Source organism: Patagioenas fasciata, chromosome 9 (genome assembly GCF_037038585.1).
Source record: "Patagioenas fasciata isolate bPatFas1 chromosome 9, bPatFas1.hap1, whole genome shotgun sequence".
In the NCBI taxonomy this organism is placed as follows: Eukaryota; Metazoa; Chordata; class Aves; order Columbiformes; family Columbidae; genus Patagioenas; species Patagioenas fasciata.
The window spans coordinates 26,753,588-26,781,337 of record NC_092528.1 but is presented as its reverse complement, the minus strand read 5'-3'; the positions used below and the strand labels follow the sequence as shown (position 1 = coordinate 26,781,337).

Genomic DNA, 27,750 nt, shown 5'->3' with positions numbered 1-27,750 from the left:
CTCAATATTGGGTAAGGAAACAAAGTTTAGGCCAGAGTCATCGGTCCTCTCTGCAGCTGAGCCTGAGTTAAGCAACAAGCCTGAGAAACAGGTTGAAAGCGGTTATTTCAAAAGGAAGACAGCTGAAAACAGGGGCTTTGGACCAAATTACCACCGCACCGTTAAAAAGACCGTTGCTACCACAACACTAATACAAACACCATATTTCATACCGATACTGCGAACACCTGCATCTATTAGCCTCCCAGCTTTTGCCATATTAAACAGGTTTCACTTAAAAGCCAGTTCGCTAATGTTCACTCACGAGGGAGCAGGAACGGAGCCTGGCTAACATGAGGATGCTGTCACAGCTCATACATACGTCCCAGAGCCAAGCTACCATAAATATTGCAAGGAAGAGCTTTGCTTTTCTGAGAAGAGCAGCTAAACAACGGCTGGCTCGCTCTAGCTGCTGCTTGGATAACGAAAGGATGGCACTTCCAATAAGAGAAAAAACACCTGTCCCAATCACCCTTCCTTCTCTTTATAATCCCACATACACCAAACAGCTCTGGCAAAGAGGACAGCTCAGTAAGGATGACTGGTCTTGCTAGGAGTAGTTACGGCATTGCTTTAAAAATAAAAACAAGGTTAGACTGGGTTTTTTTGTCATGGTTTCGAGTTGATTTTTTTTTTTAACAATCTTTTCATTCTAAATCACTGGAAAGGCTTGCTAACAGCCCACAGGATAGCTATTTTATATTAAACAGCACATTATAGTTTACATTCCAGGCATCACAGTGGATGCAATAACCATATAAACATCCAAACTAAAACCTCTCCCTCTTGATTAGGAAAAGGCTACTCGCTCCTCCCCAGTGGGCTCTGCTGTTCCCAGATGTCACATGCAGTTTTGTCACAGCGGTTGCTACAAAGCCATCCTGCTCATGGATTCAAAGGGGTAAAAAAAATATTGTGCATGCAAAAGTTTCTTGGAAACAGTGACTTTTGAGAGCTCTTCTCTGACTCACTCCCATTGCAGGAGGCAGGAGAGAAACAAATGAAACGTAATGTGTGTGTTTTCAACATAGAGACAGACCTGCCACGTGCCCACCACACCTACTGAATCCCCAAATGCATCTCCCCTGCCCTCACCAGCATCCTGCGTCCTCTATGCTCAGACTCACCTGCAAAGTGACTTTTTACTACAGAGTTAATTCAAGTAACGGGACTGAGCATCCAGGTTTAGTCCAGCCCAAGCAGACATGGTACAGCCCCACACCCCGGCTTGTGGGGCAGCTGCACAAGCAACAGAATTAACTGCAGGAAAAAAGAATAAAAATCTCAAAACAGCCACCTTTTGTCACCACTTCATCCTGCCTCCACCAATAAGCCTCATTCCTGAACTGTTCACTCATCTCTTTGTGCTTCAGGCTGTACCAAAACATCACAGGTTACAGCGTGTCCCCTCCGAGTCCAGCTCAAGCCCTTCTCCTACCACCTTGCACAAATAACCAGAACAACAAGTGGCACAGCATCGAAAGGGAAAATTCTCAATACTGACCTTTCTGAATCCTAAAGCCAAAACCAGAAAGGTCTCCTCACCATGTATCTCCACTCCTTACCTGGTCTCTGACCTGTCATTTGCCTCTGGAAGCTCCCTGCTCGCGTTCCCTGGCCTGCATCCCACACCCACACTTTGCTTCCAAACATGTTTATCAACACCTCATTATCACCAAGCAGGAGACAGTTGCTTCTGTCCCTGTCTCTGCTCAAGCCTACTCCTGCCTTCACCTCCTTCCTGCCGCATCTGTGGTCTCCCCAGACCCATCTCTCCCAAGGATACACAGTCCAAGAATCAGGACTGTCTTCCCTTGGGTTCATTTCACCTGGTTCTCCCAACGGGATAAACTGCACCGCTCCACCTGTATGCTCCTGCCTTTTGTTCCCCAAGTGCTGTGGGTCACCCCACTCCAAAACTCCAAACAGGAGCACTCTGCAGCCTGCAGATGAAATATCTGAGCTCAAAGTGGACTTTTTTCCCCTGAGTTGCTTTGAAAACAGAGCTGGTAAAGACTCATAACAGGCTCCTGCTAGGTCTGAACAACCTTTCCCAAGGATTACTCGGGAATTCCTCAGAGATCTCTCTCAGGGCTTGAGGAGATTCACACTTCAGAGCTGCTCTGTGGTATTTAGACATGTTGAGGGTAACGGTGTCAAGGAGACATGGGAAGGACAGTGTCCCCATGCCTGCTCGCGGGGAACGCTGTACGATCTCCTTTGCAGACAAACCAACCTGGTGAGGACTCCCAACTGCGTTAAAAAGAGCTGAGTATTATTATAGCCAGATCAACAAACTTGTTCTACGCTTTCCACTCCTTCTGCCACCCCCGGGATTTGATTCGGTGCTAAAAAAACAGCCTCTATTTTCAGAATACCTACTGCTATTGCACGAACCTTCCCACGCACATTCCCCAAAACACAGGTGTCCCTGGAGCAGAAGCAGAATGGCAAACACCTCATGCCCCAGCCTTCCCGACCCACACGCTATTCTTTTATGCAGGTATATGTTGTCACACTTAGAGCAGTGATATTTAGTCATAGCTCTTCATCTGTACAGCAAATCTCACTAGCAAGAAAAGTTTCACCCCGGGGAGGTGCAAAAGATCCAGTTCAGCATCCAGCCTTTAACACCACCCAGGAATCGACCATCTCCTCCACGCTCACAAAATCTGACGAGGCACACGCAGTTCCTACGAGCAAACTCTTTTCATAAAAGAGGCCCGTAAAACTGGCAGCGTCCCTGCTGGACCCCAGCGGAATGTTCCCTGTACCTTGGGTCTCTGCGCTGCCTGCTCCTCGCAAGACCTCCCACTTTGGTGCATCTCATGAGCCGCGCGTTGCACTCCAGGCCACAGCGAACTGGAAGCGAGAGCGTAACGCGCAGGGCCCAGCGCTGAGCTTGCCAGAACATATTGGTTTGAAACATCACAGAAAATATTCGGCTCCATATTTTCAACAGTAGCCAGGAAGAAAATGCATGGAACAATTTTGAGAACTGTTTTTCAAAAGTCATTTAAATCAAATTATGCCCCATCCATACTGGCAGCAAAGCCCTCTCTACTAACTGGAGCTGGCTTTCTTTTCTTTGCATGTGTGTTCTTTTCTTTTTGGTTTAATTTTTTCTTTAAACAACTGTCTCCCAGCCATCTTTTTCTGGTGATGTGGACAGGCACCGCAACACTACAGGAGTGGGTGCCAGAACAAAACCTATGATGCACAGTCCCTAGAATAAATCACTCAAGAGGGGTGGATTAGAGAAAGAGAGCAACGCAAGGTTACGTCTTCGAAGGTATGGTTCTCTGAAATCACTGCATTTTCAGCGAACTACTGCAGAAAAATACCTAGTTTGTATCTGATCTAAAGAAGCAGCCAGGCTTTTGGATTATTTGCAGCTTCAAGACAATACCAGGAATCAATATATATTTTAAAAGATGTCATTATTACACAGTGCTTGCATGTAATCAGAAAAGAATCTACTTGTGCTGAGTGTGTATCATTTGAAAGCTGCAATGCCAAGCAAATCCACACTGTTGGCTCGCGCTAACCCAAAGTATTATCCATTACTGCCTTCTTTTTTTTTTTAAACAATACAAGTATGTATGAAAAACATATTTCCTGGAAACAGTGATCCTCTTTGAAGACTTATTCAACATTTCATAAACCGAACAAGCCTGCACCCGCACGTGCCCGCAAGAGGAAAGCGGGTTGACACGGCAAACTGATCGAAATGTACTGGAAGGGCTATTCGGAATATTTGCACACCTATACCTCCCAAGGCTATAGAGATTTGAAGCTTTGTAAAAATCATTTCCCACGTGCCTACAAAGATGTCTTACTGGTGATCAGCACTTTAACTCATCGAGGCAGGAAACACACAAATCACCGGAGAGTTAACAGGTTGGTGCTCGTGCTTTAAGCCCCTCACCTTCCTATTTTGTTCCGTTCGCTGGGGCTCCAAGTGCCGGTTCCTGGGGTCCCAGCCCTGCCCGTGTTCAGACACACTTCCAAAGCGCAGAATGGCACACCTGGGACACAGCGCACACTGTGCAGGAAGCGCACGGAGGCCAAGAAAAGCAATAGAAATTTCCACAGTTAACTTGCATTACTGGTTGCCAATAAGCCTCTTGTTATGAAAACCCATAATTGGACACTGTCGTATTACAGAACAATTTATGGAAGTTTTCAGACTATATAAGCCCCAGTGGGAACTTCCTTTGACTGGTGTGTTCTGTCAGCCCAGGTCTGCTTATTTATTCACACAGTGGGTGAAGAGCATCAGGAACCTAAACAAACGCTTAAGTATCACCGAGACTCCCACTCCAGGAGCGCTTCAAGCAGTTTTCAGCTCCTTAATCTTTCCAGTTACCCATCTTTATGGCTGGATTCAGTCAACAGGTGGACCACCGTATCTTTATTTCATTTTATTTTCTGCAGGAACGTTCTTGCACTTACATTGAGATCAACTGCTCCTTTGAGGACATAGAAGCCAAAAGCTGAGCGCATCCTGCTACGCCTGACTCAATCCCATCACACAAGCTCAGCAAAATTAGATCCTCCTCCTACAGACTGTACCCTGTCACACCAGGGAAACCGGCACCTACGTTAATTCCTACATCAGATTTTAATTGTATTAAAATACAGTTCCAACCAAGAACAGCCGCCTCCCCCAATACCAGCATGATAATACTGAAGTAAACCACACAAAAACCATCCGTGCTTCCCCTGCAGATTGTCATGTTTTGGTGTGAAGGTAAAGGGATTTCATAACAGGTGCTGGAGACTTATGCCAGAAAACTTTGAGACTTTTAGCAGCAGAAGACTAGAAGTCCACATTAACACTACATTTTCCATACAGGAGCCAGGAGGTACCATCTGCCAGAGTGGCTTCTCACTATGGTCGACTCCATCCTCTAGGAAATGGGTTGAGACACCAACTGACCAGCGGTTAAGCTATATTTTGGCACACTGGGCTGCTGCCAGTTCCAGTCAGGCACACCAAGACCACTGGGAATTCAGCAGTTTCCCCGTCACCCCAAGATGGGCACTGAAAAGGCTCAATGCCCAGGGGCAGCTGATGAGGGAAGGAACTGGAGGAGAGAATTCCTGCAAATCAGGGAAAAGAAAATCAGACTATTCACCGGCGATAAAAGATAACAGCTTCCTCTCCTGCTCAGAGCTTTCCGTGTCCCTCCAAGTCATTTCTGAAGACTGTGAGCCAAACTTATTCCATCACATTTGATATCAGCAAATTCTGACTCTGGACAGCATCTCGCTGCAACATAAAACCAAAGTGCCTGTGGAGGAGAAGAGCGAGGTGACAGCAGCACATTTTGCTCAAAGACTCCCACAAATACACAGTCTATGTTTTCAAAGAGGGAATTTTCCCCACGTGTGACCTAAAACTGCTGCAAATCCATTTACTTGGGCTTCCTGACTTAGGGACTGTTTCACTCTAACACACAGAGGAGTCCTTGAATGCCGAGCTAGAAAGCGCAGGTGGGACTTGCCTTCTTATTAAATCTATTACAGCCAGGAAATCCCAGACTTCCACATCTATCCTAGATTCTCAACAGATTCCTTTTGAAGTGTATAAGGAAAACAATCCTGCTCTCAATCACTCCTGACTTTTGGTAAGCCATGCAATCCATCTTGCCTGTTTTTCGCTACTTGACACTGTGCTAGGCAAAGCTACGTATTCTGTCCTGAAGATGTTACAGCTGAATTTCGCACGGTTAGCAAGGCAGAGTCCGAGTGTGAAAAGAAGGCTGAAAATAGCAAAGCAGCTGTGGTAGAGCCACACACACAAATACCTGACAGTTTTAATAAATGAAGTACCTTCGGTGGCTCTGTTTCATGGGTATCAAAGCAAGAGCATGTCAAAGAGAAACACATTGATGCAGCTGGGGAGGCAGGGGACACGGGAAAAAGCAAGGGGGGTATTTCTCCCCTCAGAAAATGGGGATGATACTTGGTTTATGTGCAGAGGCGAGGATTAATGTTTCCAAACACTTCACCTGGGTTTAAAGAGTTACTTAACCCTTAGGGGTTTATCAGACACACTGACACACCACTTAGCTTTCCATGAATGGAGGGAGGTTTTCTGTTGTCTTCCCACCCTGGGACTGAGGCTCAACCACACAGACCACGTTCAGGCTTCACAACCCCAGATCAGACTTCCACAGCAGGCACTCACATGAACGAAAGGCAGCATTAATTTACAGCTGCTAGGCGAAATTAAGACAGGATGGAAACAAACGTCCCACAGTTCCAAAAGCAAAGCATCACTTCTTTTTGTCACTGGCAGGAATCCAATCCCTGTTTCTACACATAAAGCTAACAAGCTTACCGCTAATCACAGCAATTATTGAATTCCTATTTAAAGATGACCTGAGACATCACTCTGTTGTATTGCACTTGGGAATATCATTAGAACAGCAAAACAGAAGCAAAGACATTAATGACTCCACAATTATAACCATAGCATTGCTCCCTCTCCATAGGTTTCAGGTGCTTACTAATAACAATTTTTGGCAATTTGGTTAATCATGCCTTCCCAAAATTAGTTCATACCTTGATCAAAACATTTAAAAATGAAATGTCAACTACTTTAGAACCAAATTATCAGGTTCTGGGTAACCTCATTTGGGTGTTCCTGCTCCGGCAGGGGGATTGGACTGGATGAGCTTTCAAGGTCTCTTCAATCCCTGACATTCTGTGATTCTGTGTTTAGATAATTGACTATCGCAATAACAGAAAACTAAATTTGTATTAGAAACTTCTTCACTGAGTTCACCTCCAGCACCAAAGCCAGTTCACCAAGGTGCTCTCCATACCTACTGGTCTGCTGTGACCTGTCACGTAGCTCCATCTATACAAAAGCAACAGCGATGGTACCAAAGAACTAACCTCTTTCTAAAAGAGAGTCACAAACTTGCCACAACAGAAGCCAAGCTGGAAGGAAAGGCACAAGAACACAGAAACTGCTGTATCTCTGGGGAACAGGTTCCACTGTCTTCTCCTACTAAGAAGTCAAGGAAATGCCCATTGAAGGGGCAGGTTCTACACATCACCACCTCCGAAAAAACGCATCTTTCCCAGGGTTATGTGTTTTCTAGTCATGTCCAGTTGCCCCAGTCAGAACCAGGGACACACCATAGCGAGGGCTGCACCAAAACGTTTTCAACATTGTTAATGCTCCGTAGAACTTTTAGGAAGCTAACACCAAACAAATTAACAGGAGGGAACAGATGAGAACAAGGAAGTTACACACAGATCACCTTTGAAAGGAGCTCATCTTAATGGAAGTTAAAACAAACTACAGGCCCAAGGTGTAGTAAAGACGCTTCTTGACACAGGTGGGTGATGCTCAGGGTTTTACAGAGGACACGTATTGCTGCAGTGTTTTCTTTCCATCCAGTGAAAACAATCAGTATCCCCAGGTTTCCTCTTGAAATGGTGGCAGTGAAACGACTGCTGGCACGTGCGTCATGTGGATCTGCTCACGTTGCTTCGTGACGAATCTTATTAAAAACCAAGCACCTCAAGTGAAATGTCTGCAGCTCAGCCTGCTTGATTTACCTTTAGCAACATATTATGCTTCATTAAATTTCGAAGTAGTGTTTATGAGAAGAGTAAAACAAATCAGCATCCTTCACTAGGCTTCTCAGCTTATTTTCATGACGTCAATATTCAGGTTTATTTAACCCAGTGAAAACATACATTGATTAAACATGGCCTTTGAGCATCTCCCGCAGCACCAAAAAATGCAGTAAATAGCAATGGCGTATTTTTACTTCTTTCCTTCAGAATAAGATTTACCGTTACCATAAACAAGGCACATCTCACCTTTGCAACAAGCAATTCAAGAACCTTCTCCCTGCATGGAGCAGGATTGACCACAGAGTTCTCTGGGACCCTCTGGTCTGTTTTCCCTGCCTAGCAGTGGATGCTGCTTATCAAAAGCTTTTCCACAGAACGAATCAAAAGTTATATTGTTATAATTCAATTTAATGCAGGTCAAGGGACTAACACGGGGGGGGGGTTCTGTTGTACTGCTTCTCTACAAGCTGGGTACCACCACCAAGAGATTTCGGTGTATGCTTTTCCTCTGTAACCTCAACTTGCAGAGCAGTCCAGGTTTTCTTTCCCTCTCTGAAAATTCATTACAAAGCCTTATTCGAGCTGAGATTTTTGTATACAAGTTTTCTGCCGAGAACAAATTTTTACAACTGAGTTTTAAGCTCCTTTAAAAAAAAAATCCAGAAATTTATAATGGAAATACTGACAGTGCCCATAATCACAAGTGCAGAAACATTATTGTGATAGAGTTCACATCCCATCCAAAACTAAAAGTCGGTGTCTCAACCAAATTCCACGTTCCTTCTGTAACAATGGCCAGTTATGAGATCAGTAAAACAGGTGCAAACAAAAAATACTGGGGAGTTAAGCACTGGTGATGGCAGCATAAAGCCAGCACCTCGGTCACTAATTTCTGGTTCTGCAAGAGGTTTTTTTAGTAAGTCTTGAATTACTTTATAGCTCATTTCTCCTGGGCAAACTCTTCTCCTAGCGGTCAGCACAGGCTACCTTGGAAAAATCTTTGAATTGTGCTTCCAAATCCCAATAGCTTGGCCATTCCCAGGAATTACTGATATTGAGCTTTGCCAGTTTTGGCCCAGTCTGATGAAGCCCACCGCTGTATATGTGATGCTCGGACACACAAAATGCAGCAATCCCCTGTTGACACACTAAAGCTCTGCCCTGTGACTTGCCACGAGTTCTCCCCTCCGCCTCAGGGTAAACTTCATGTTCCAGCAAGGAATGGAATGGATGCCGGCACGCTGTGACACACTGAACCTCATAGGTGACACAAAAGCTGTGGTGACCCACCTGTGACATTGCCTGCAAGAGTTATACCCCAAACTGAAAGAATCAGTGTCCACCTGTAGCAATATATTCCTCTTAATGTTCTGGATACACTCCCAATTCTCCCAACAAACACGCAGCAAATGCAAAGTAGAAATACAAGGCAAATTCTGCGTTTAGTTGTGTTAAGAGGTACAAAGCCGAGGTGCTGAGGGGTAGCACAGTGCCAAGTGTTAACCCATCTAACACTCTTGCAAAATGAATCTGAGAACAGCAAAATTCAGAAGCGTGGCTCAAAACCATGTGACTGTGAACAACCCTTGACACCTGGTTATGTCATTAATAAAGCATTTAATACACGAAGAACACTGGGTCTCCAGAAGTGCGCTAAGCGGCGCTGAAATGTGTTAGTCATCCAACAAGAACTCGCACTTCAACGCTGGAAATTACAGGACATGGAAATCAAATTGAACCTTTACAAGGTAACCAGCTCTAACGTTAAGTCTGGACTGTGCTACCTGCAAACGTTCAGTGCTATAAATTACAGATTGCTAGTCCTTTTCAGCAAAAGGAAGGGAGTATCTCCCCCTTGCAGTACGTAGTATACAATTATTGGACTCTGACACAGGCACCCACACTGGGCTTTCACTTTAAACAAGCTCAGTAAATTCAAAGCTGCTTCTTACAAATCTGCTGAATTCAAAGCAATCTTCACTTGTTCAATCTTTCCCTCTGGGTGAAAGTAAGTATGGGATGACATTTAACAGTTTTCCTTACCTGGAAGCAGTTATTTCAAGAATATCTACAAAAGTAAACTGTAATGCAGTTGTTTAAGTAACTTGACAAAGGGAAAAGAACGCAAATTTGCACTCAGCAAAAAGGCAGGCTACTCCAGAAAACTGAGAAGACAGTCAATTTGTCTTCAGCACAATTATTTATGTATCATTCAATTCGCTGTTGCCATAACACCTTCTGTCATGCAGCTTAAGAGGCCTTGAGAAGTATATTCTTGACACTGCACAAGGGACAGGACTAAATCTCAGCTCCACTTCATCACGGGGAAGTTTGGAAAGCAGCCTCTGGAAACAGCACCGTGCTCTGCAACTCACCAACCGAGTTCGTGTTTATCTTGTGAAAAAAGGAAAAGTTAGCCCTTTCATATACACACACTCCTAAGATAACGAGATTTTCTTCACAGCTTCAAGTTAGGCACTGAAATACTTTTGTTATGATTAGTTTTATCCAAATGCTCTGGATTGTTAATCGACTCTTCTGACAAGTCTCCAATAATGAAACACAAGGACTCGCCATTCATCTTAAGCTGATAAAACAGAATAGGAAGAAGGGCAAGTTCTCATATCCTACCCAGGCAGCCACAGCTTTAGGAAACCCCTTCCGTTTGCTTTCTCACCAGCAAAACCAGTGTATTTGATAGCTCTGACATGGCAAACTTCCCACTTGCCTACTCCCATTCTACCCATACATGACAGTTACTACATCAAAGACTATTAGTACCCAAAGCATCTAGTTGCCTCGAGGTCATGTGAAAAGCAAGTTAATGCCCTCCCAAGTAAACACTAAATCCTCCACTTCCTTTTTGCTTAATACCTCCTTAAATTCTCTGCCTTGTTTTGAAATGTCTGTTCACCCTTCAAGCTAATCGCTGTTGCTAATTTGCTATACCTGCGCCACGACACTGTCAGCAGAAGAAGAAACTGCTTCACATAGCAGTTTGTGCTCAGGATCCAAATTCTAAGCCCAGTTCTCAATCTGGGACCCAAAGTCACCACTTCCACCTCCACAGTTCAGCTGCTCTGGGCCCTGGCACTGGAAGATCCGTGGAGAGAAAGGCAGATGAAGGAGGTAACACAGGGGTAGAGATCGGCCATGTGAACTGATGAAGCGTGCACACACTCTCCCACTTCACTCTACCCATTCTCACCCACAAACTACTGAATAAACCACTTTATAACCCCCTAGTTACACAGCGCTAGGAGTCAAATAACACCAGAAGGTTGCACATTATGAACCACGAGTAACTGCAGCTCTTGCATGAGCAATTCTAAGCTGGAGAATACTTGCTCCATACCCTGCACACCCGCACTGCTCCGTGGCACCAGCACCCCCAGAAACCCCGTCCCCCCTTCACTGCCCTTTGCTGAAGTTCAAGCTCTTGCTGCATGTTGCAGATGATTAAACAGCTTTTACAGTCCCTGGTCCAAAACAAATTAAAAGGGATACAAGTCCAAAAATATCCGGTGATAAGCATTTGCTCACAGTGAAACAATTAAAAGGAAGGACTTGTCTCGTTAAACATACACAAGGTTATCGATAACCTACCAGTTCACACCGCGTCTTCCAGCTCCAGGGAGGGACTGGTTCCCACTCCGTAACAACACACCTGTGCTATTTTACTGTATTATGCACAGTCCTATGACTACAATTAAAATGTTCTATCCAAGCTCTGCAATATGAATGGCTTTCATAACTTCTTAACAGCATATTCCTTCCTTTGACCAGCATAGACCATCCAATTTATCAAGTGCAGGCTAGTTAAAAACAAAACCAACACTTCAAAAACTGGATGGAAACCGGTTTCAACTCTCACACCACTCAGCTCATGACTTTATGAGCTGCTCCCACCAAACTCCACTTCAAATGGCACCAAAGCAAGCGATGAGTTTGCAACTGAAAGATAAACATTTAATAGCTTCAAAACTGCCAATGATACAAAACAATGAGCCAGGATCAGTAAGCTCTAAAAGCACTGAGACCTGACCTAAAAGAAGAGTAGAAAGTTGCTATGGTGCTTTAAAATTAGGGGTGACGGTAAATTCATACACAAATCAGTCTCACTATAGACACCGTTCTCACCTGTATAAATATTTCACAGCAAGTCATATAAAACATATGGATATTGCAACAGAGGTACAGAGAAACAAGCGTGCTACAGCCACCAATACACAACATAGTCTGTCTTATTTTCCTTTAATAATAAAACACAGAGCTTTTAGGAGTTGCTCCAGCATAGTAGCTTGAAACTTTGCAAGGTATAGTTCATGTAACCTGGGAATTTCAGCCACCCTTGAACAGTCACAAATTGCCACACAAATACCAACGTACTCTTGACCTCCACGGGGAGCGGCTCATTCCTGTCTAACACGCCAACAACTGCTGAAGATGAAGTGTCCCTAGCTTCTAAAGGTATCTGCCTCTACTGAGTATTAGCCTTTCCAAAGCAGTCCCCAAAAGCTTAAACACATCCTAAAGACTTTGGGTCTTTCCTCTTGTTTTTTTTTTCCCCCCTTATAACCAAGCAGAAGCAACGTCTGTCAAGTTTCATCCTGGAATCATCGGCTGCAAAGTTCATCCTACAAGAAAATTCTTCACAGAAGTCTTTCCACAAGTACAACATGAAATGAAACCATTTCAACACACAGTATTTTACTTTGAAAAGAATCACTGAATAGACTTACCAAATTTTGTCCATAAAACACCAACTTCAAAACAAACCTCTAAAGCCGGTTTTCTGCCCAGAACAGGTTTTACTGTAGGTTGCACTCAGTTCTCTAAGCTTGTAACACAGCAAGGTTGACTAACCTCAGCTTTAACTATGGTGTTGAAACAAGCATAAATATCCTGTAACGTATAATGTATTCAGGTATGATTTAAACCTTCTTCAGTGAAAACTTCTAAAACCATCCCTGTCTGTATTCACTGTCATTTATCAAAGACACATGAACTGCGATTCTCTATTCTCAACTCACTCATTTATTTTGTATTTACTTCTGCACAGGGAGAATATCAGGAAGACTGTGCTGGCAAAATGTGACAGGTTTTGTGTATAATTTTTTTCACAATTATGCATCCAAGATAATTAATGCTGGGGGTGGGGGTGTTTTTATTGTGAAGAAAAGGTTATGTATACCTTTTAAAGATATAAAGCAAGCTTGCCCTGGTATATCTTGGGGAAGAGCGGAGGGTTTGCTAAGCCCAGAGTATTCTTCATTTCAGAGCTGAGGGGATGCAACGCAGGCAGGAATACATTTATTCCAATGCCATTCTAACTAATCCTGGAAAATAAAGGGACTCGAAAAAATCTAAAAGGTGGCAGCAACTAATAATGCATTTCCCATGATGAATTTAAAATTTGACGTTCATGCTTTTAATCACTCTGTTTTATACCATAATCTTATAATGTACCGTATATCCAGCCATGGACTCAGCTGGAAAAATACTTGACCCTAAAAATGGTTGATACAGCCTAAACAAAGAGCATTTCCTCGGTTTTCTTGCTAGGACACAGGAGCCTCCTCACACCACATCTGCAAAAGGGAAGAGATTTTTCTTTAACAGACATAAGGGCACGGAGCTGCTCAGTAGAGGATTCACTCACCTCACCTAAATGATCAACCTATGCAAGCAGCTGCTTTCATATAAGAAGTTAAGGCTGAGGCAAGGAGCAGAGGATGGCATTTGGGCACCAGGAGGGAGCACACCCAGCCTGCCGAGGTGTTGGGGCGAAGACAAAAGGATCCAGATGTGAAATATCGCAAGGAAGAGCATTTCACAAATACTTAGCGCTTCCTGAAGTAATCGATCCTTAGCTGGTGAAAGCACGGTGTTTAATCAGAGAGGGTGAGACGCCAGCGTTGGGAGCTCTATTTCCTACTACCACAAAAGCCCTGCACAAAGAGTTATGTACATGTTGCTGTCATTGTGCACAATGCCCTTCCCTCGAGCACTGGCCCTCAGAACGCATTACACATTGTTAGTGGAGATCAGTGGAACTGCAGATTTTTTTGTTTTAATGTTTTTCTTTCTCTCACAAAGCACTTAACAGAAATCAGTGCTTGGGAACTGGAGTTCTGAAGCACAGCCTAACAGTTTATTTATGATCACAGCAACTAATTGCTCAAACACAACCCTCAGGCCCCAGGACCATTCCCAGGCCATTGAAATCGGCCACTCATCCCCAAGAAACCAGTGTTGTTAACTGGTTTGAATGGCTTTGCCGGAGCAGGAGGGCAGACAGTTGAATAACTGGATAACACTGACTCCTTCACTGACAAAAAGACAATGGAGTTAAAAAAAAAAAAAAAAGATAAATCCATTTTGACATGTGGTAGTGGTTTTGTTAACAAAAAGTCTGCCCAGTGTCCCAGTCGGCTCATAGGAAATTACTGCACAGATGGAGACACAGCCCTGACAAGGCCAGCGCTCCCCTCCCAGCCTTTCCTTGACTTGACAGCAGTGGCCACCACACCTCGCCTGTGGCCTCTGCTGTATCTTGGCCACTGATAGGAGTCACCCCATGGGAAAGCAGCACGGTGGGACCAAAATGATGTCAGGTACCATGAAGAACATTTTCCTTTTTTGCTTCACAAACTTTTGAACCTTACAAGAGGGGAGCCATCCGTTTCTACGGGGTTTTTTTTTCTCTTCTACAAATGGATTTTAACAACGCATATCCTGCCAGGAAATGTTACCGCGCGTTACTGATAAAGCATTACATAAAAAGGTAAATTAAGTTTCCGAGACGTGAATCTGAGCTGATAAACATTACATCCACAGTTCAACAACTAAGAAGAAAAAAAAGAATAAACAGTTTTAGAGAAAGCTTCGGGAATATGGGGAAAAAACAACAGGAACAGGAGATAAAGCAACGCCGTCATGTCAGAACAGTGCTATGACTGTGCATGAATCCTCGCTACCGAACTAAATCAGATTAAACTAATGGCCATCTATTAACTTTGTGTATGTCTATACGGTACAATGCAATCCGAAGAGGGGAGATCAAGCACCAAATGGCTTTGCCAGCACAGCACTCACCCCTGGCTCAGCCAGAAAATCACACAGAGCCCAAGGAAGTGGCCTCAAGTTACACCAGAGTAGGTTTAGATTGGATATTAAGCAAAACTTCTTCACTTTGAGGGTTGTCAGGTATTGGAACACGCTGCCCAGGGAAGCGGTTGAATCACCACCCCTGGAGGTGTTTAAAAGACACATAGATGAGGGTCCTATGGACATGGTTTAGATGTGGACTTCACAGTGCCAGGTCAACAGTTGGACTCTATGATCTTAAAGGTCTTTCCCCAACCAAAATGATTCTATAGTTCTATTTATTCTCACGCAGGAGCAGCGGGGGTGATCCTGTGCATCTCTTCAGCATGGTAGGCAGGGGAGAAGAGCTACAAGTCCAAACTTAAGCCAGATCATCACTGCAGCTGTAGCTGCTACAAGGGGCTGCAGACCTGGTCTGCACAGAAAATTAAAAATCAGGCGATCTGCCACAAAAAGGGATGATAAATCCCTAGAGGAAATTCACTTTACAGCAAAAAAAAAAAATCAAGGAGGGCACAGAGGTGAGTGACCCAGCTATGGCACTAAAGGCTTTTACCAGAACCGCCCTCCCCACTGCCCTGAACAGCCATTAGGTCGGGAAGAAAGAGAAACTGCTGAGATAACTTAACACAGCTCCTTGGGACCTTCCCCATACAGCAGCGACCTGGCAAACACGATGCCACGGGGGATTTAAAGAGACCACAGTAAATGAAACGCCCACAAAACCAGCCAACACTCATCCCAGCAAACAAGCAAAAAGCAAGGAGGACAAGAACAGAAGGAGTCCTGGCAGCAGCTAATTAGCAAAAGCATTACAGTGAGGACCTCCAAGCTCTAACAAGAACTAAGTGGGATATATATACCTTTATGCAGGATTTTTTTTCAGACAGAACAATGTCTGGGGAATTCTTCATCAGTCACTTTTTGCAACCCAAAATACACAAGCGCTAATTAGATCACGCCAAGTCTTCATTTTCACACTTCCAAAGCCGCTCAATTAAAAGTATGTGTTTTGGCACTGCTCTCTATTTTCAAATAATTGAGACAAAGCTAAAAACAAAGAAATGCTTCAGCCCCAGGAGATGATACAGCTGCAGACGGATGAATCATTAGCGTACTGCAAACCTAACAAACTCGTAAGAGAGACAGACAGACCTACTTTCATGGAAGTTATTGTCTAACGTGATAGAACACTGAAAACAAAAATAAAACAATAGAAACAGCGGGAAAACAGAGAAACAGTCTATCCTGCAGTATTTTCTTACAGTCGCTACCAAAACTTTTTTCCAAGTAGTTAAGGCTGGAAACTGCAGATAGAATCTGGGACCTTCGAAAACACCAGTTGTCTTATCAGTAAACACATATCGATAAATGACACGACTGCTGAAGCAGTGAGGAATTAGTTGGAAAAGATAATTGGGATGAATTTTAACTCATCTTTCAGTGTTTTGAGTGGCGTCTCTCAAACAAGAAACTTGGTTGAAAGCATCACTTGCAATTCTTCAAGATGCTGCAGAAAGAGGTGCTGCCATAGTTAGAGGTTCCAGGGCGTTGATTTGCATGTTAATTGGGTGAAGGATAATACCAAGTAGCAAGCAAGACAGACTTCTTATGTTAGCAGTATTAAGAAAATTGCTATTGATGCATATAAATCACTGGGCACCTTTCACTGAGCGATAGCGCACCAATAATAGACTTGTTCCCAGTTCTTGTGTGTAGCTTCAGAAACCTGAAGAGAAGGGAATCCCCCCATAGCAAATAACGTCAAAAAGCTGGGAGAGGAGGGAGTGGGAGGCCAGGATGTGTCCTCAGCCTGGTTATCTTCTGCATCATCTGGAGGAAAGCAAAGGAACAGAGTTTGGGAGAAGGAACCACCATCCCAGCCCTCCGGAGCTGGCGGCACGCTGATTCAAAACCTATTAGGCTTCAGACAACTTTATCTTAGACGGTTACAAATTACCTTGTGCCAACAACAAATTTAAGGCATCCCATCCCCGATGACAAATATCTTCCTGATCTCCGGGAACCACGTGGTTATAAATGAGGTCCCACATCTCACCCCAAAGATCCTGTTGTAGAAAAAGCCCTGTCACTCCTCCAGCCGCTGCAATTCTCCATTTACATAAACCACCCCTATTCTAGATCCCTTGTCCTTCTGATTTATGGCTTCAAGAAAAATAAACATGAGTTAAGGAAATAAGAGAAAATAGTTTATGAGCCAATCTCAGTAGGTTTGACCACATGTAAACACTACAGCCAATTGTGGCTTCTCTGCCAGCCGATAACAAGAATAAACACGCAAACAGACAAGTAGCACTTCTCCTTTTCCTCAGAACTCAGGATGCAATCCAAAACCACCTCACCGAGGGACTTTAAACATTAACAGCTTTTCGGCATCACAGTAGCTCTTCCTTTCTCCAGCTATCAAGATTAATTAGGGGTACAAGCTTCTCAAAAAAAACCAGATTATAGCATTCATTGTACAAATTTTAGGGCAGATGGGACTTCTACTATCAGTCCACTTTATTTGAATTTATCCTTAACTCTGTAACCCTGAAAGAAACACAGACTATTGAAAATCTGGACAGTCTTTCGAGAAAGTGTTTTTATAAAAAGTTGAATTAATTTAATGTGTGACATTCCAAAAAGCAGTCCCATCACAACAACAGGTATTCTGCCTCTCTCTTTTAAGGTACAGGCTCCAAATACTCATGTGATATCATTAAATAAGTCTCCAAACTGGCAAAAATCGAACATTTCTAAGAAATACTAATTCCACAGGAACCAAGAACTAAGAAAAATCCAAAATGATAGTGGTTACATAAGCGATTGGATTAAGAATAATCTACTGTGATGTGTGTGTATTTACAGAAGACTTGGAAGAATAGAGTTTAAAACAATCACTTAAAGAAAAGGTAGTTGTTAAAGGAAACAATTTGCTGTACTAGATTATATTCATGTGACCAAGAAAGTCAAAAAATAGTACCACGAAAAAGTGAGAAGGAACAGAGATGAGGTATTAAATGTTGGCCTGACTCCTATTCTAAAGCAAGATCAGATGCCCCCATGAGCATTTTCTTCCATTCAAGATGAAGCTCTTCCAGGAACAGGCACTGAAATTTAGTGGCATCTCAGCCTGAAGTCACCCCCTCCCAAGGGACACATCTGCCATCGCTCCATTGGGACTATGACAAGCAACCACATGTGAGATGAATGCTTATTTAGCACTTGACTGTTGACCTAAAGGTAACGTTTTTATCTTATTTTGCATCTGTGCAGCCAAACCACATCTGCAATAAAATTCTGTGCTGGTAGGACAGGATGCAGCCAGTCAATAGAATGAAATTCACCTTCCTACCTAAACAATTTGCTTTGCAATATCACTCCTACCCAGCACAGAAGGCAGAAGAATAAAAAGGACATTAAATTGCTCAAAAACTTGTTTCGGCTTTCCCAAAGAGAAAGAGGCAGGTACTGACAGGAAAGGTCCTTTTCACAAAGGTAAGGTTGCTCACAACATCCAAAAATCTTGTATTTCTGTCTCCTCCTTTTACACATCCAGAGGGAGGCACGGGATAAACGCAGCATCGGGCCACGGCAATCTCAGATTATTATAGTGATCTAGCAACCTAGATCATTATAGTAATTTTATCATTATATACCATAAAAAGCATGCCAGGCCTTGCTATTAAAACTCACTGTCTTAAGACGACGGTTGATTCACTTCAAGTGACATTTGATTAACAAAACGTGAAAGCAACATCTGCAGGAAGAGCAAATTTCATGCCACATATGTCTCAGCGAGCAACACTTTCTATTGTTTGGTTTTTTTTAATCAGCTTTTTTGCTATCAATCTACTGTATTGCTATTCCATATCAAGCCAGTTTGGAGCTAAGCCAAGCCTGGAAAGAGCCACACCAGCTCAAAGCCAAGGTCCATCGGCCCCAGCAGCGTGGAACGTGAGGCCATACGGAGAATGGCACGAGCACAAAGCGAGCACCTAATGAAGCTTCTCCAGATCCCACCCGTGTGTGCTGTGTGGGGATTTTCCGGGATGGGGAAGGGAGCGCATGCACCTGTGTGTTAGCGTCGACTTACAGCCCTCGGTGTAAAGTCCAGAGCAAAACAAATTAAAACAAAACACAAATTAAAAGAAATAAATAAAAGCAACACACACACCACACCACCATCCACCCTTTCTCCCTAAGCATCCATCAACCTTTCAGATTTGCTTCTCTGGACATCTTCCTAGCTGGTTTCCCACTTCCCATTCTACTCCTGGATATCATGAATTGCACTTGAATGCTTTCAAGGAGCCAGAACATTTGCTATTTTAATAATGACTTCTCCAAAGCTTTTTTTTTTTAGTATTATGAATGTAATATTTCCAAACAACACTCTTGATTGTTAGACTCAAACGGCATTGCTGTGATAACCCTCTAAGAACCCCATCTCCTCCTAAGCTACTGTTATCCTTACATTAGCTGTGAGATTTTGAGAAGAAACTGACTCTCAGAAGAATTTGGTGGAAGTGAATTATTCAGCAGGGCAAACCCAAAGCTCATATCCCTCCGGACAACTAACGGTTCACAGGTTTCCACCACCATTTGGAGGTGGTGACTTGCCAGGATACGTAGCTCTGTTCAAGCGATACGCGGTCATATTTGTGACATCTGCTTGAATCAAAATGTTCCTTCTCTGCGTTTGTTCGTAATTATGCCAACAACGCTCACAGCCGGGAAGAGTGAATTGCAATTTATGTCTTCTGTAGAGAAAGCATTTAAATATTTATCGGTGATGTATGGCTCGAGAAGAGGCAGCTCTAAGATCTCCCGTCACACTGTATTGTATCCGACATCTCGGTGTTGAGCAGAACGTGTGCTTTCAGGAGCTATAAAGAATAACTATTTCTATCAGTTTCAGGCACTTCGTGACTAAAATGCTGGGCCCATTATCCCGCAGCACACGCTGTACGTAAATGAAGAATTACACATCCTTGCCCTTTAAGACCTTCTGACGAGATCAAACGAACCAGCTGAAAATAGTGCAAAGGAGCACTTCAACCTGAGGAGGAAATGATTCATGAAACAACAACAAAAGATACGACCTGCAGGCACTGATTTCTGAGAAACTGGAGGGTTACTCTGTCATTATTTTATGTACATATATAGTATATGTTGTTATTATTTTTATACATCGCTACCGCAAGCAGATGCAGAACTGGTGATTTCTCCTGCATATTGTAGCAAGCAATAGGGGGTTGGACCCCCAAATCCCTTTCAGGCAGTTTTGAGCAGCAAAAAGTCCTTGTCAGTGTATTATTTTCAGACTATGACTCTAAAATTTCAGCCATAGCATGCAAGGCGTGAGACGGTTGTCATGAAAAACATTCCACGTTATAAACTACTACTCTAAAACTACCAGAGATTGGGCCAAGAATCCAAGCCCCAAGTGATATCAAATGACTTATTATGCTATTTCCTTCCACCAAAGAAATTACATCTTGCAAGAAAAACCAAAGCAGATAACTGAAATTAAACAAATTCTGTCTGGCAATTAAGGAGCCGGTAAAAGCAAAAAGAGGCTGTGAGGAAAGATGGGTTGGGTTTATCATTTATACTGACACGCCGCTTCCCTCCTTGATGAGCCTGAGAAATATTGCTGTAACCATCATATCAACATTTCTTTCTCCTTCCAGTAATTACGCCACTGTATAATTGAAGCTCTTGAAATTGATGTAAGTTCAGCTCCATAAAATATAATAAGAAACCATGAGTGGAAGTTAAAGCAGTGAAAATCAGTCAGGAAATAAAGCACCATTTGTCGTCTTTATCAGAATAATTTACAAGGTCTGAGGTAAATCCTCTGTCACTGGTGACCCTTTATCACGATGTTTTTCCAGAGGATAAAGGCACAAATTCAGGGAAGCCCTACAGCTTCAAGTAAGGAGAGGTCGGTCTAGCCGACTGCAGCAATACTCTGACTTCATTCGCTAAGAGTAGGTTAAGTACCTGGAAAAACAGTCTAAGTCAAATACCTTACTTCGCAAAAGCTAAATATTTGAAAGTTGCCATAGCACCTCAATATTCCCAAGATGTAACACAAGAGGACAGGAGAGAAACTTCTGAAATCCACCCTCTGAACGCGGTCACCACGAGGCACGAAGCCACGGCCACCTTCTTCAGGAGGGCAAGGGAACAGATTTCAGGGACAAAACGTCTCTCCCTTGAGCCGGTGGTGCCACACTGGAATCGCTGGCGCTCTATCAGAACTAATCGTAAGCGCAGAAATATGAACTGGGCAAACTGAGCATCACCAAACAGCAAGCGGTTCTCCTGGAGGATGGATGAGCAAAGGCAGCTCGAAGACCGGACAGAATAAACACAGGGAGAACCATCCAAGCACTTGGTGCACACGCTGGGAAGGAAGGACACCATGGTGAGAAATTCAAGCCTGATAAATTTCCCACCGCTGAGCCAGGAAGGGGAGGGCTGGAGGAAGAAAATACTGCTGTATTTACACACAGTATAACCAGGCTTCTACAGTATTTCACCATCCCCTTAGATTTCACTGTGGCATTTATACCTGTGTAAGGTATCGCCATTACAGGTGCAGCAGAACACAGTATATCCCTGGATAAACTGCTCTCCAGCCGGTGCTTTTGCCCCACAGGCACCTGACCCACAAAGTGACTCACCGGGTACAGGGCAGCTCCTTTTTCAACTCTTCAAGCAAACACACAGATTTCCCTATCTAAAAACCCACAGTTTTATCAGTCACAGGTTCTCCCCCTCCCATTTACAAGCATAAATCAAACGGAGGTTCCAGCCAAGTCCTGCCATTGCTGAGATGCAGCATTACAGTGTCCCATTGCACAATGAGGTCCATGGCAGGAATCACCTCCACCAGCAGGAGGAAGGTCTCCCCCAGAGCCCCCAGGGTCCTTGAACCTCAGCAGGTACAGACCCACCAGCACCTTCATCTTGTGCAAGACACGGGTGTATCAGCCAAAGACCCAGCTCAGCTCTTGGTGGAGCGCAGGCTAATGGGTCGGGAACAGCGAACCATAAAAACAATCCACACGCACATCTCAACCCCAACAAACCAATAGGTACAGAGCCTGTAAAGTCTCCTCTGACAGCATCACTTATGCCATACATTTACATTTTTCAAGGAAAATTGTTCAGCTTAGGTCCAATGGGAAGGAGAAAACCCTCAAGACACTTACGTGGCAGCTTTGCAGCAGCATGAGACTAAACAAATGGAAAACCCTAAAATAGATTGCGACAGTTTATCATTAATTAGTAGGGATTACTTGGCAGAATGCAATATCTTTCAGTGCAACTTAGTGGCACCTCTCCCAAAGAACTAACACAAACACAAGCACATAGCAAGAGATCCAGGGAACAGGGAAAAGGGATGTCATCGCTGATAGCAAGAAACAAAAAATGAGACTACATAGCACCTGAGTGGCTGAAAAACATGACTGGCGTGTTCCAGCTACTTCATTTGGCAAGGTTAAATTCACCAAAGAATCACAATCATACTACAAACAGCAAAGTCTTCTGAATTGTCTCCTTGCAGTCAGACACCACTTCTCCACCGGTTCTATTTATTACAGCATTTGCCCAGGGCAGGGAGGATATTCTGAACCTTTCCTCTTGTATTCATAAAAAAGCATTACTATTAAACATATGAAGGAATAAGGATATACGAGAGAGAGGGGCATTATCTTTGTTTAGAGCCAGATATAAATGGAAAACCACAGAGAAAGCTTCCAGCTCAGGCAACCTTTATCAAGCCTTCAAAGAAGCCCTTGTGCTGGCAGGTCCTGGCAAAGGATCTAAGCACCCAAACAACTCAATTTTTCCAACTATATGAAATAGTCTAACATAAAAGATAATTTACGTCTATGGATTTAGTGATCCAAACATACAGTAATCATCACAGCTTTAGTGAACTCTGATTTGGACTCTCGAATAGCTATCAAAGGAATTTTGCTTTCACCCTCAAAATTTGTTTTCAGAGGTTACAAAGATTGCAGTAGACCTCTTCCCTATGTTTGTATATAGATACCTTAGATCCCACTTACGATTGTCTTTTGCATAAGGTAGTTTAGCACCTACCTGTGTCAATAAATACCTAGGTGGTTTACTCATTTTATGCATATTTAAGAGGAAGAAACAAGTTCCAATATGTTTCAAACTATCATTCCAATTACTGTTAGATTTGAATAGAGATGGTAGAAGTTCCAGCGAATGACCAGACTTAAGATTTTGCATTTGCAAGACTAAAATCACATAACTTCAATCAACAACAGGCAGAGAAGGCAGATACAGCAACTGAAAAGCATCAGCCCAAAGTTGTTCAGACCAGTTCCCACACTGCTGGAATCATCCTCGTTATTACTTTTGTCCCAAAGATACACCATAGTCTTTTAGTTCTCAATAAGAATTCAAAAATATGTTTGGAAAACAATCTCTGACAGTTCTGTTGCACTTACGTGTAAAAACCTGTGTTACCGTAGCTTACATCTCCCAGCAACTAAAGCAGTACGGACTTTGTTTTTGCATAGAGGTGTCAAAAGAAAACCCACAAACAAGATAAACCTATCCAGATGTTTGAAAGGGCTCTGAGCTTGATCAGTGAAAGAAAAAAACCCAGAGAGAGTGATCTTAGTGAAATTCTCAGACATGAAAACGAAAAAAGTATTGTCCCATATTTGCACTGCTCCAGTCACTTCCCACGTTCTTCATTCATGTAAAGAAGGGTATTACCACAAGATCTGGAGCTGTGACAAGATAAGCTTTCCATGGACTGAAGACCCACAGATTAGAGAGAATTAATCATTAATAAAGCTTTGTGAACAGCACTTGTCAAATATTTAAGCAACTGCAAACACCTATGAAGCTATCAAATGCCACAGCATGAAGACGGCTAAATAACAGATGTCAGAAGTCACCTCCGCCAACCATGCTTTCAACCAGTCTTGTCATCGAGGCTGTGTGACTTCTCCACATAGTGGCAAAAAAGGCCGTTCTGTGCAAAGAGTGAGGTTTCAACATTTTAGGTATTGCTGCTTCCAAACATTGCAATGGATGGAGTCCATCTACAGCAGCATAGACTGCAATTTAGCTAACCTGATTTGTAGGAAATTCTCTGTCTCAGGCCCTAAGTTTAGGGAATAAAACGGTAAAAAGCTCTTTCTGCCAAATCACAGAAAAATATACCAAACTCACCTTCCATTGCTCCTTGGGAAGCAGCTTCACTACCACGATGTCACCATTCAGGGCTCTGTTGCGAGCAACCACTCCATCAATAAAGATATCGCGAGTCCCATCCTAGCGAAAGAGGAAGAAAAATAAATGCCAGACCAAAACCTATTAAATTACAGTTATTATGAGGTTTAGAACACTGTCCTCAAAAAAGACACGCACCCTGCCGAGACAAACATCCTGCGGTTGCGCACAGAAATGAAATGGATTCACCATATGCCCTTCAACAGGCAATACCTTTCAGCAAATAAGCTCAAATAAGCTCCTTTTTATGTATGTGCCAGCACAGTAGTTCCACATTATTTATTGAAGAGAGCCAAGCCTTCAATATGTGTTGTCTGCAGGCTCCGCTCAGCTCCTCTACAGCTGCTCTTGGGATGGGGAGGGAGTTCTCTGCAGTCACAGCTCCTCACAGGTTCAGTTCCCAACCCCAGCGCTCAAACCTGTTGTTCAGAACACGTTTTCAAAACCATTGCTGCAAAACGCCCCATGCAGAGCTGCTGCTGCCGTCCTGGTGCGATGGGAAAGCGGGGACAAGGGATCGGCAGGTTGGTGTGTGAAGGCGGCCTGGAGAATGGCTGGGGATGCAGCCTCTTTTTTCAATGAGTTAACACCATATATTCTGCATTTGGCACAACCAGTGTTAGAAGAGGTTCAAAAAAATGATGACTACAGATGCCAACTGCAAGCCAGAAGATCTTTTACTGTAACAGACATGCTAGGACACCTTCTCTCAAGACTCTGGGTTAACAACCTTGCACAAGAGCCTCTAGTAATTGTACGCACTATGATTATCCACCCCAGACATGTTTGGCATTCGGCTCATCTAGATTTAGCTTGGAAGATTTTCTCCATGGGCTGAATAAAGATGAACTTTCCTGAAGATGCCAACACAAAGGTTTTAGTTTTTAAAGGATTGCTAGTTTTGTCCTTTTTTATTTTGGCTAATTATTGACAGTGCTCTTGCTGCTTTCATTTGTTTCCCCATAATTCAGTAGATGAAAAATTTCATGTGTCTGTTTACACGTCATGAACACGCTAAATAAGGTGAGCATCTAATATCAACATAAGCAGTCAACATAGCTTTTCTAGAGATATCTATCTTTGCATTGTTCTGAGGTACAACAAGAGGATGAATTTCTTTAGATCAGTATTTCATTGTCTTTCGATGAAAAAAGCAGCCTCACAAAATTAAAATCTTAATTGCAACTTCAGTCACCTCTCAAATACACAACCCTGAGACTCTTATGCATGAGTAAATCCAATCAGAACTACCGGTGTGCTCAGTCTCCAAGAAAAACTTCTTTTATAACCTGAAAACACAAAGCCCTAATATCACATAAATATCTTACTCTGCTTAGATACCAATACAATAAAACGGCAGAACCTTGCCATGATGTGAAACTACGGACATCCTCCAAGAGACCAAATTACTCTTAGAAAGAAAAGCAGCAGCAGCTCAACAGCTGTGTGAAAGCTGCCTCCCATGACTAGATGCAGAAAAATTGCAAAGCCTCTTGGACCAACATAATTCAAATTGGAAACTGTTCTTTTCAGAAAGCCAGATTTTTTACACATGGCCTTATTCCTCATTTCTCCTCGCCCTCCCTCTTCTGCCCCAACTCTTTACCTAAACCCACTACATACATTAAAAGATCAAAGTCACTTTTTAAGGACTGCATTTTTTTTGTCCGTATATGCAGTTGCTCTGCACTGTAGGACAGTCTGGTATTCATAATTTGGTTGTTCTACACTTTTTCCCTTTTCTCCTACATCCCAGAAAACACAAGGCAGACCCTTTCTCCCAGCCCTGTGAAGGTGCCTGATGGGTCACACCGCCCAGGTAAAGCTGTATCTCCATACTCTGCAAGGGCCTTGTCTTGAATTACAGCCACTCTCAAACAACATACCCATACATATATATATATATATACAGTTAAATACGTGTACACGCACCTATTTTACAGCAGTTAGTTTCAATACGTGCACGCAAGCTGTAAATGTGAATTTGCAATCGGCTTTGTTTTCTCTCCAGAACAAAACACTTCTGTGTCTAGAGCTCCAGAGTCCTGATTTTTAGATGAAGTTAAGCACTTCCAAGAACACTTGTGCACCCACTTTTTCCTTCAGTGTCCCCAGCTCCACACAGCTGGCACTTCAGATTACCAGTGCAATTAAAATGGCACCGAACCAGGACAGAACAAAATCACTTGCAAAGCTTTAACTGCCCCCAGGGTGCATATAGAATGGCTTTGAGGCTTCTACAGCCCCCTCCAGGGAACAAGGGGCTTTCACTGCTCCGTGGCCACCTGTGAGCATCACCAGCAGTGCTCTCCATCCCCTGCAGTGTTTTCATCTGCTTTGGATGTGTCTTCCACAAGCCCAGCACACTCGCTCCATCACTCACGCTCAGCAGCACCGTTCTTCACATTGACAACGCTGGCATTTCAAACCACGCCACTGTGCGCAGGGAAGACGCGAGATGCGAGGCAGAGATTTAAATGCCTGGGTCCATTCTCTGGGCAGCTTTTGAGAGAAAGGCCCTGGGCATTCTCTTCAACCCCTCATGCAACAATGAGACGAGCAGACAGAGCACATTTGCAGCAAGAAACCCCCTGGGACTTCTGGTGTTAGAAGGTGAACAGCTGTGCCATTTGAACTGCATGAAGCCACAGCCAAGAAGAGAAAGGGATACAGTGCCCTAGTCAACAGCAGGAGAGAACGGGAGATTTTTCACAGCTGCAGCTCTTGCAGCATCTGGCAATGATGGGAAGTCCTGCAGAACACGAGGGCTGCAAACCCTCCATTACAGCAAATAACATTATATAAAGGATAACCTCCCTAAAACATCTGTCTTAAAGTGAGGTTTGTGTCCACACCAGCCAGTGTCACCTTCATCTAGGTGTTGATTCAGCTTGTTATAAGAGACAAGACTGGTTTTGGTATTCAGCTCCACAAAGGGCAGGAAAGTAGAAAGATAGCTGAGATAACAGCCTTGGCTAACCCTCCTTAATGTACGTATTCCTGCATGCAGAACAGCGAGCAATCGACTGCACTCGGCAACAGCTGGACACTGGGGGTGATTAGCAGTAAATTAACTGGACTAATGTCCAGTTAAACTCATGTGAGTAGCTGGGTTTCTCATTTAACCTTGCATTCTTTAATTTCAGATAATATGTGTAACAGCTCACGCTTAGCACTCCTACAAGGACACCTGTAAATGGAGAATCACAGTTTTTCACTTACACACACAGCTGATGTACCCAAGAGCTGTTCTCTACTTCTTCCTATAGTTAATCTCGATCTACTTTGTGCACCCCCAGCCTTCCTCCACCCCTGTAACGCCGGCCTTCTCTAACAAAGCGGGCTCCAAACCATCCCAAATCAACAATGTGAACTGACAACACCACAAATTTCGAGATTTTCAATCCAAGCCCCAAAACAATAGCGCTGTCAGCAGCAGGGACAACAGAGTCAGTGTTTCAGTGTCTCGGGGCAGGCTCTGCCTTCTCTCCCCCGCACCATCAAAACATCTCAATATGAAACTCTCTCATTGACGGCAACATTTCGACCAAGTTGGTTCCAGATAAAAAGCCTTGGCTGTGCCAGCTGTGAGGTCACCACCCCTACTGGAAGCCCCCGAAATCGCGAGAGCCCTTCTTTTCTGTCAAAATAAGAGGCACAAGCCAGTCCCATGTGACAGAAGCACATCCCAAGCCAACC

The 27,750-nt window shown here is 43.5% G+C and overlaps 1 protein-coding gene across 3 annotated transcripts in view; it reads right to left on the bottom strand.

The window, feature by feature from the left end:
- The window catches only part of DIS3L2 (DIS3 like 3'-5' exoribonuclease 2), a 191,343-nt gene that overhangs the window by 138,146 nt on the left and 25,447 nt on the right, over positions 1–27,750 (bottom strand). For all 3 annotated transcript variants that reach the window (XM_065844959.2, XM_065844960.2, XM_071812717.1), the window contains one exon: positions 23,992–24,093. In XM_065844959.2, coding sequence (XP_065701031.1) covers positions 23,992–24,093 — 102 coding nt within the window. The remainder of the gene's footprint in view (positions 1–23,991; positions 24,094–27,750) is intronic.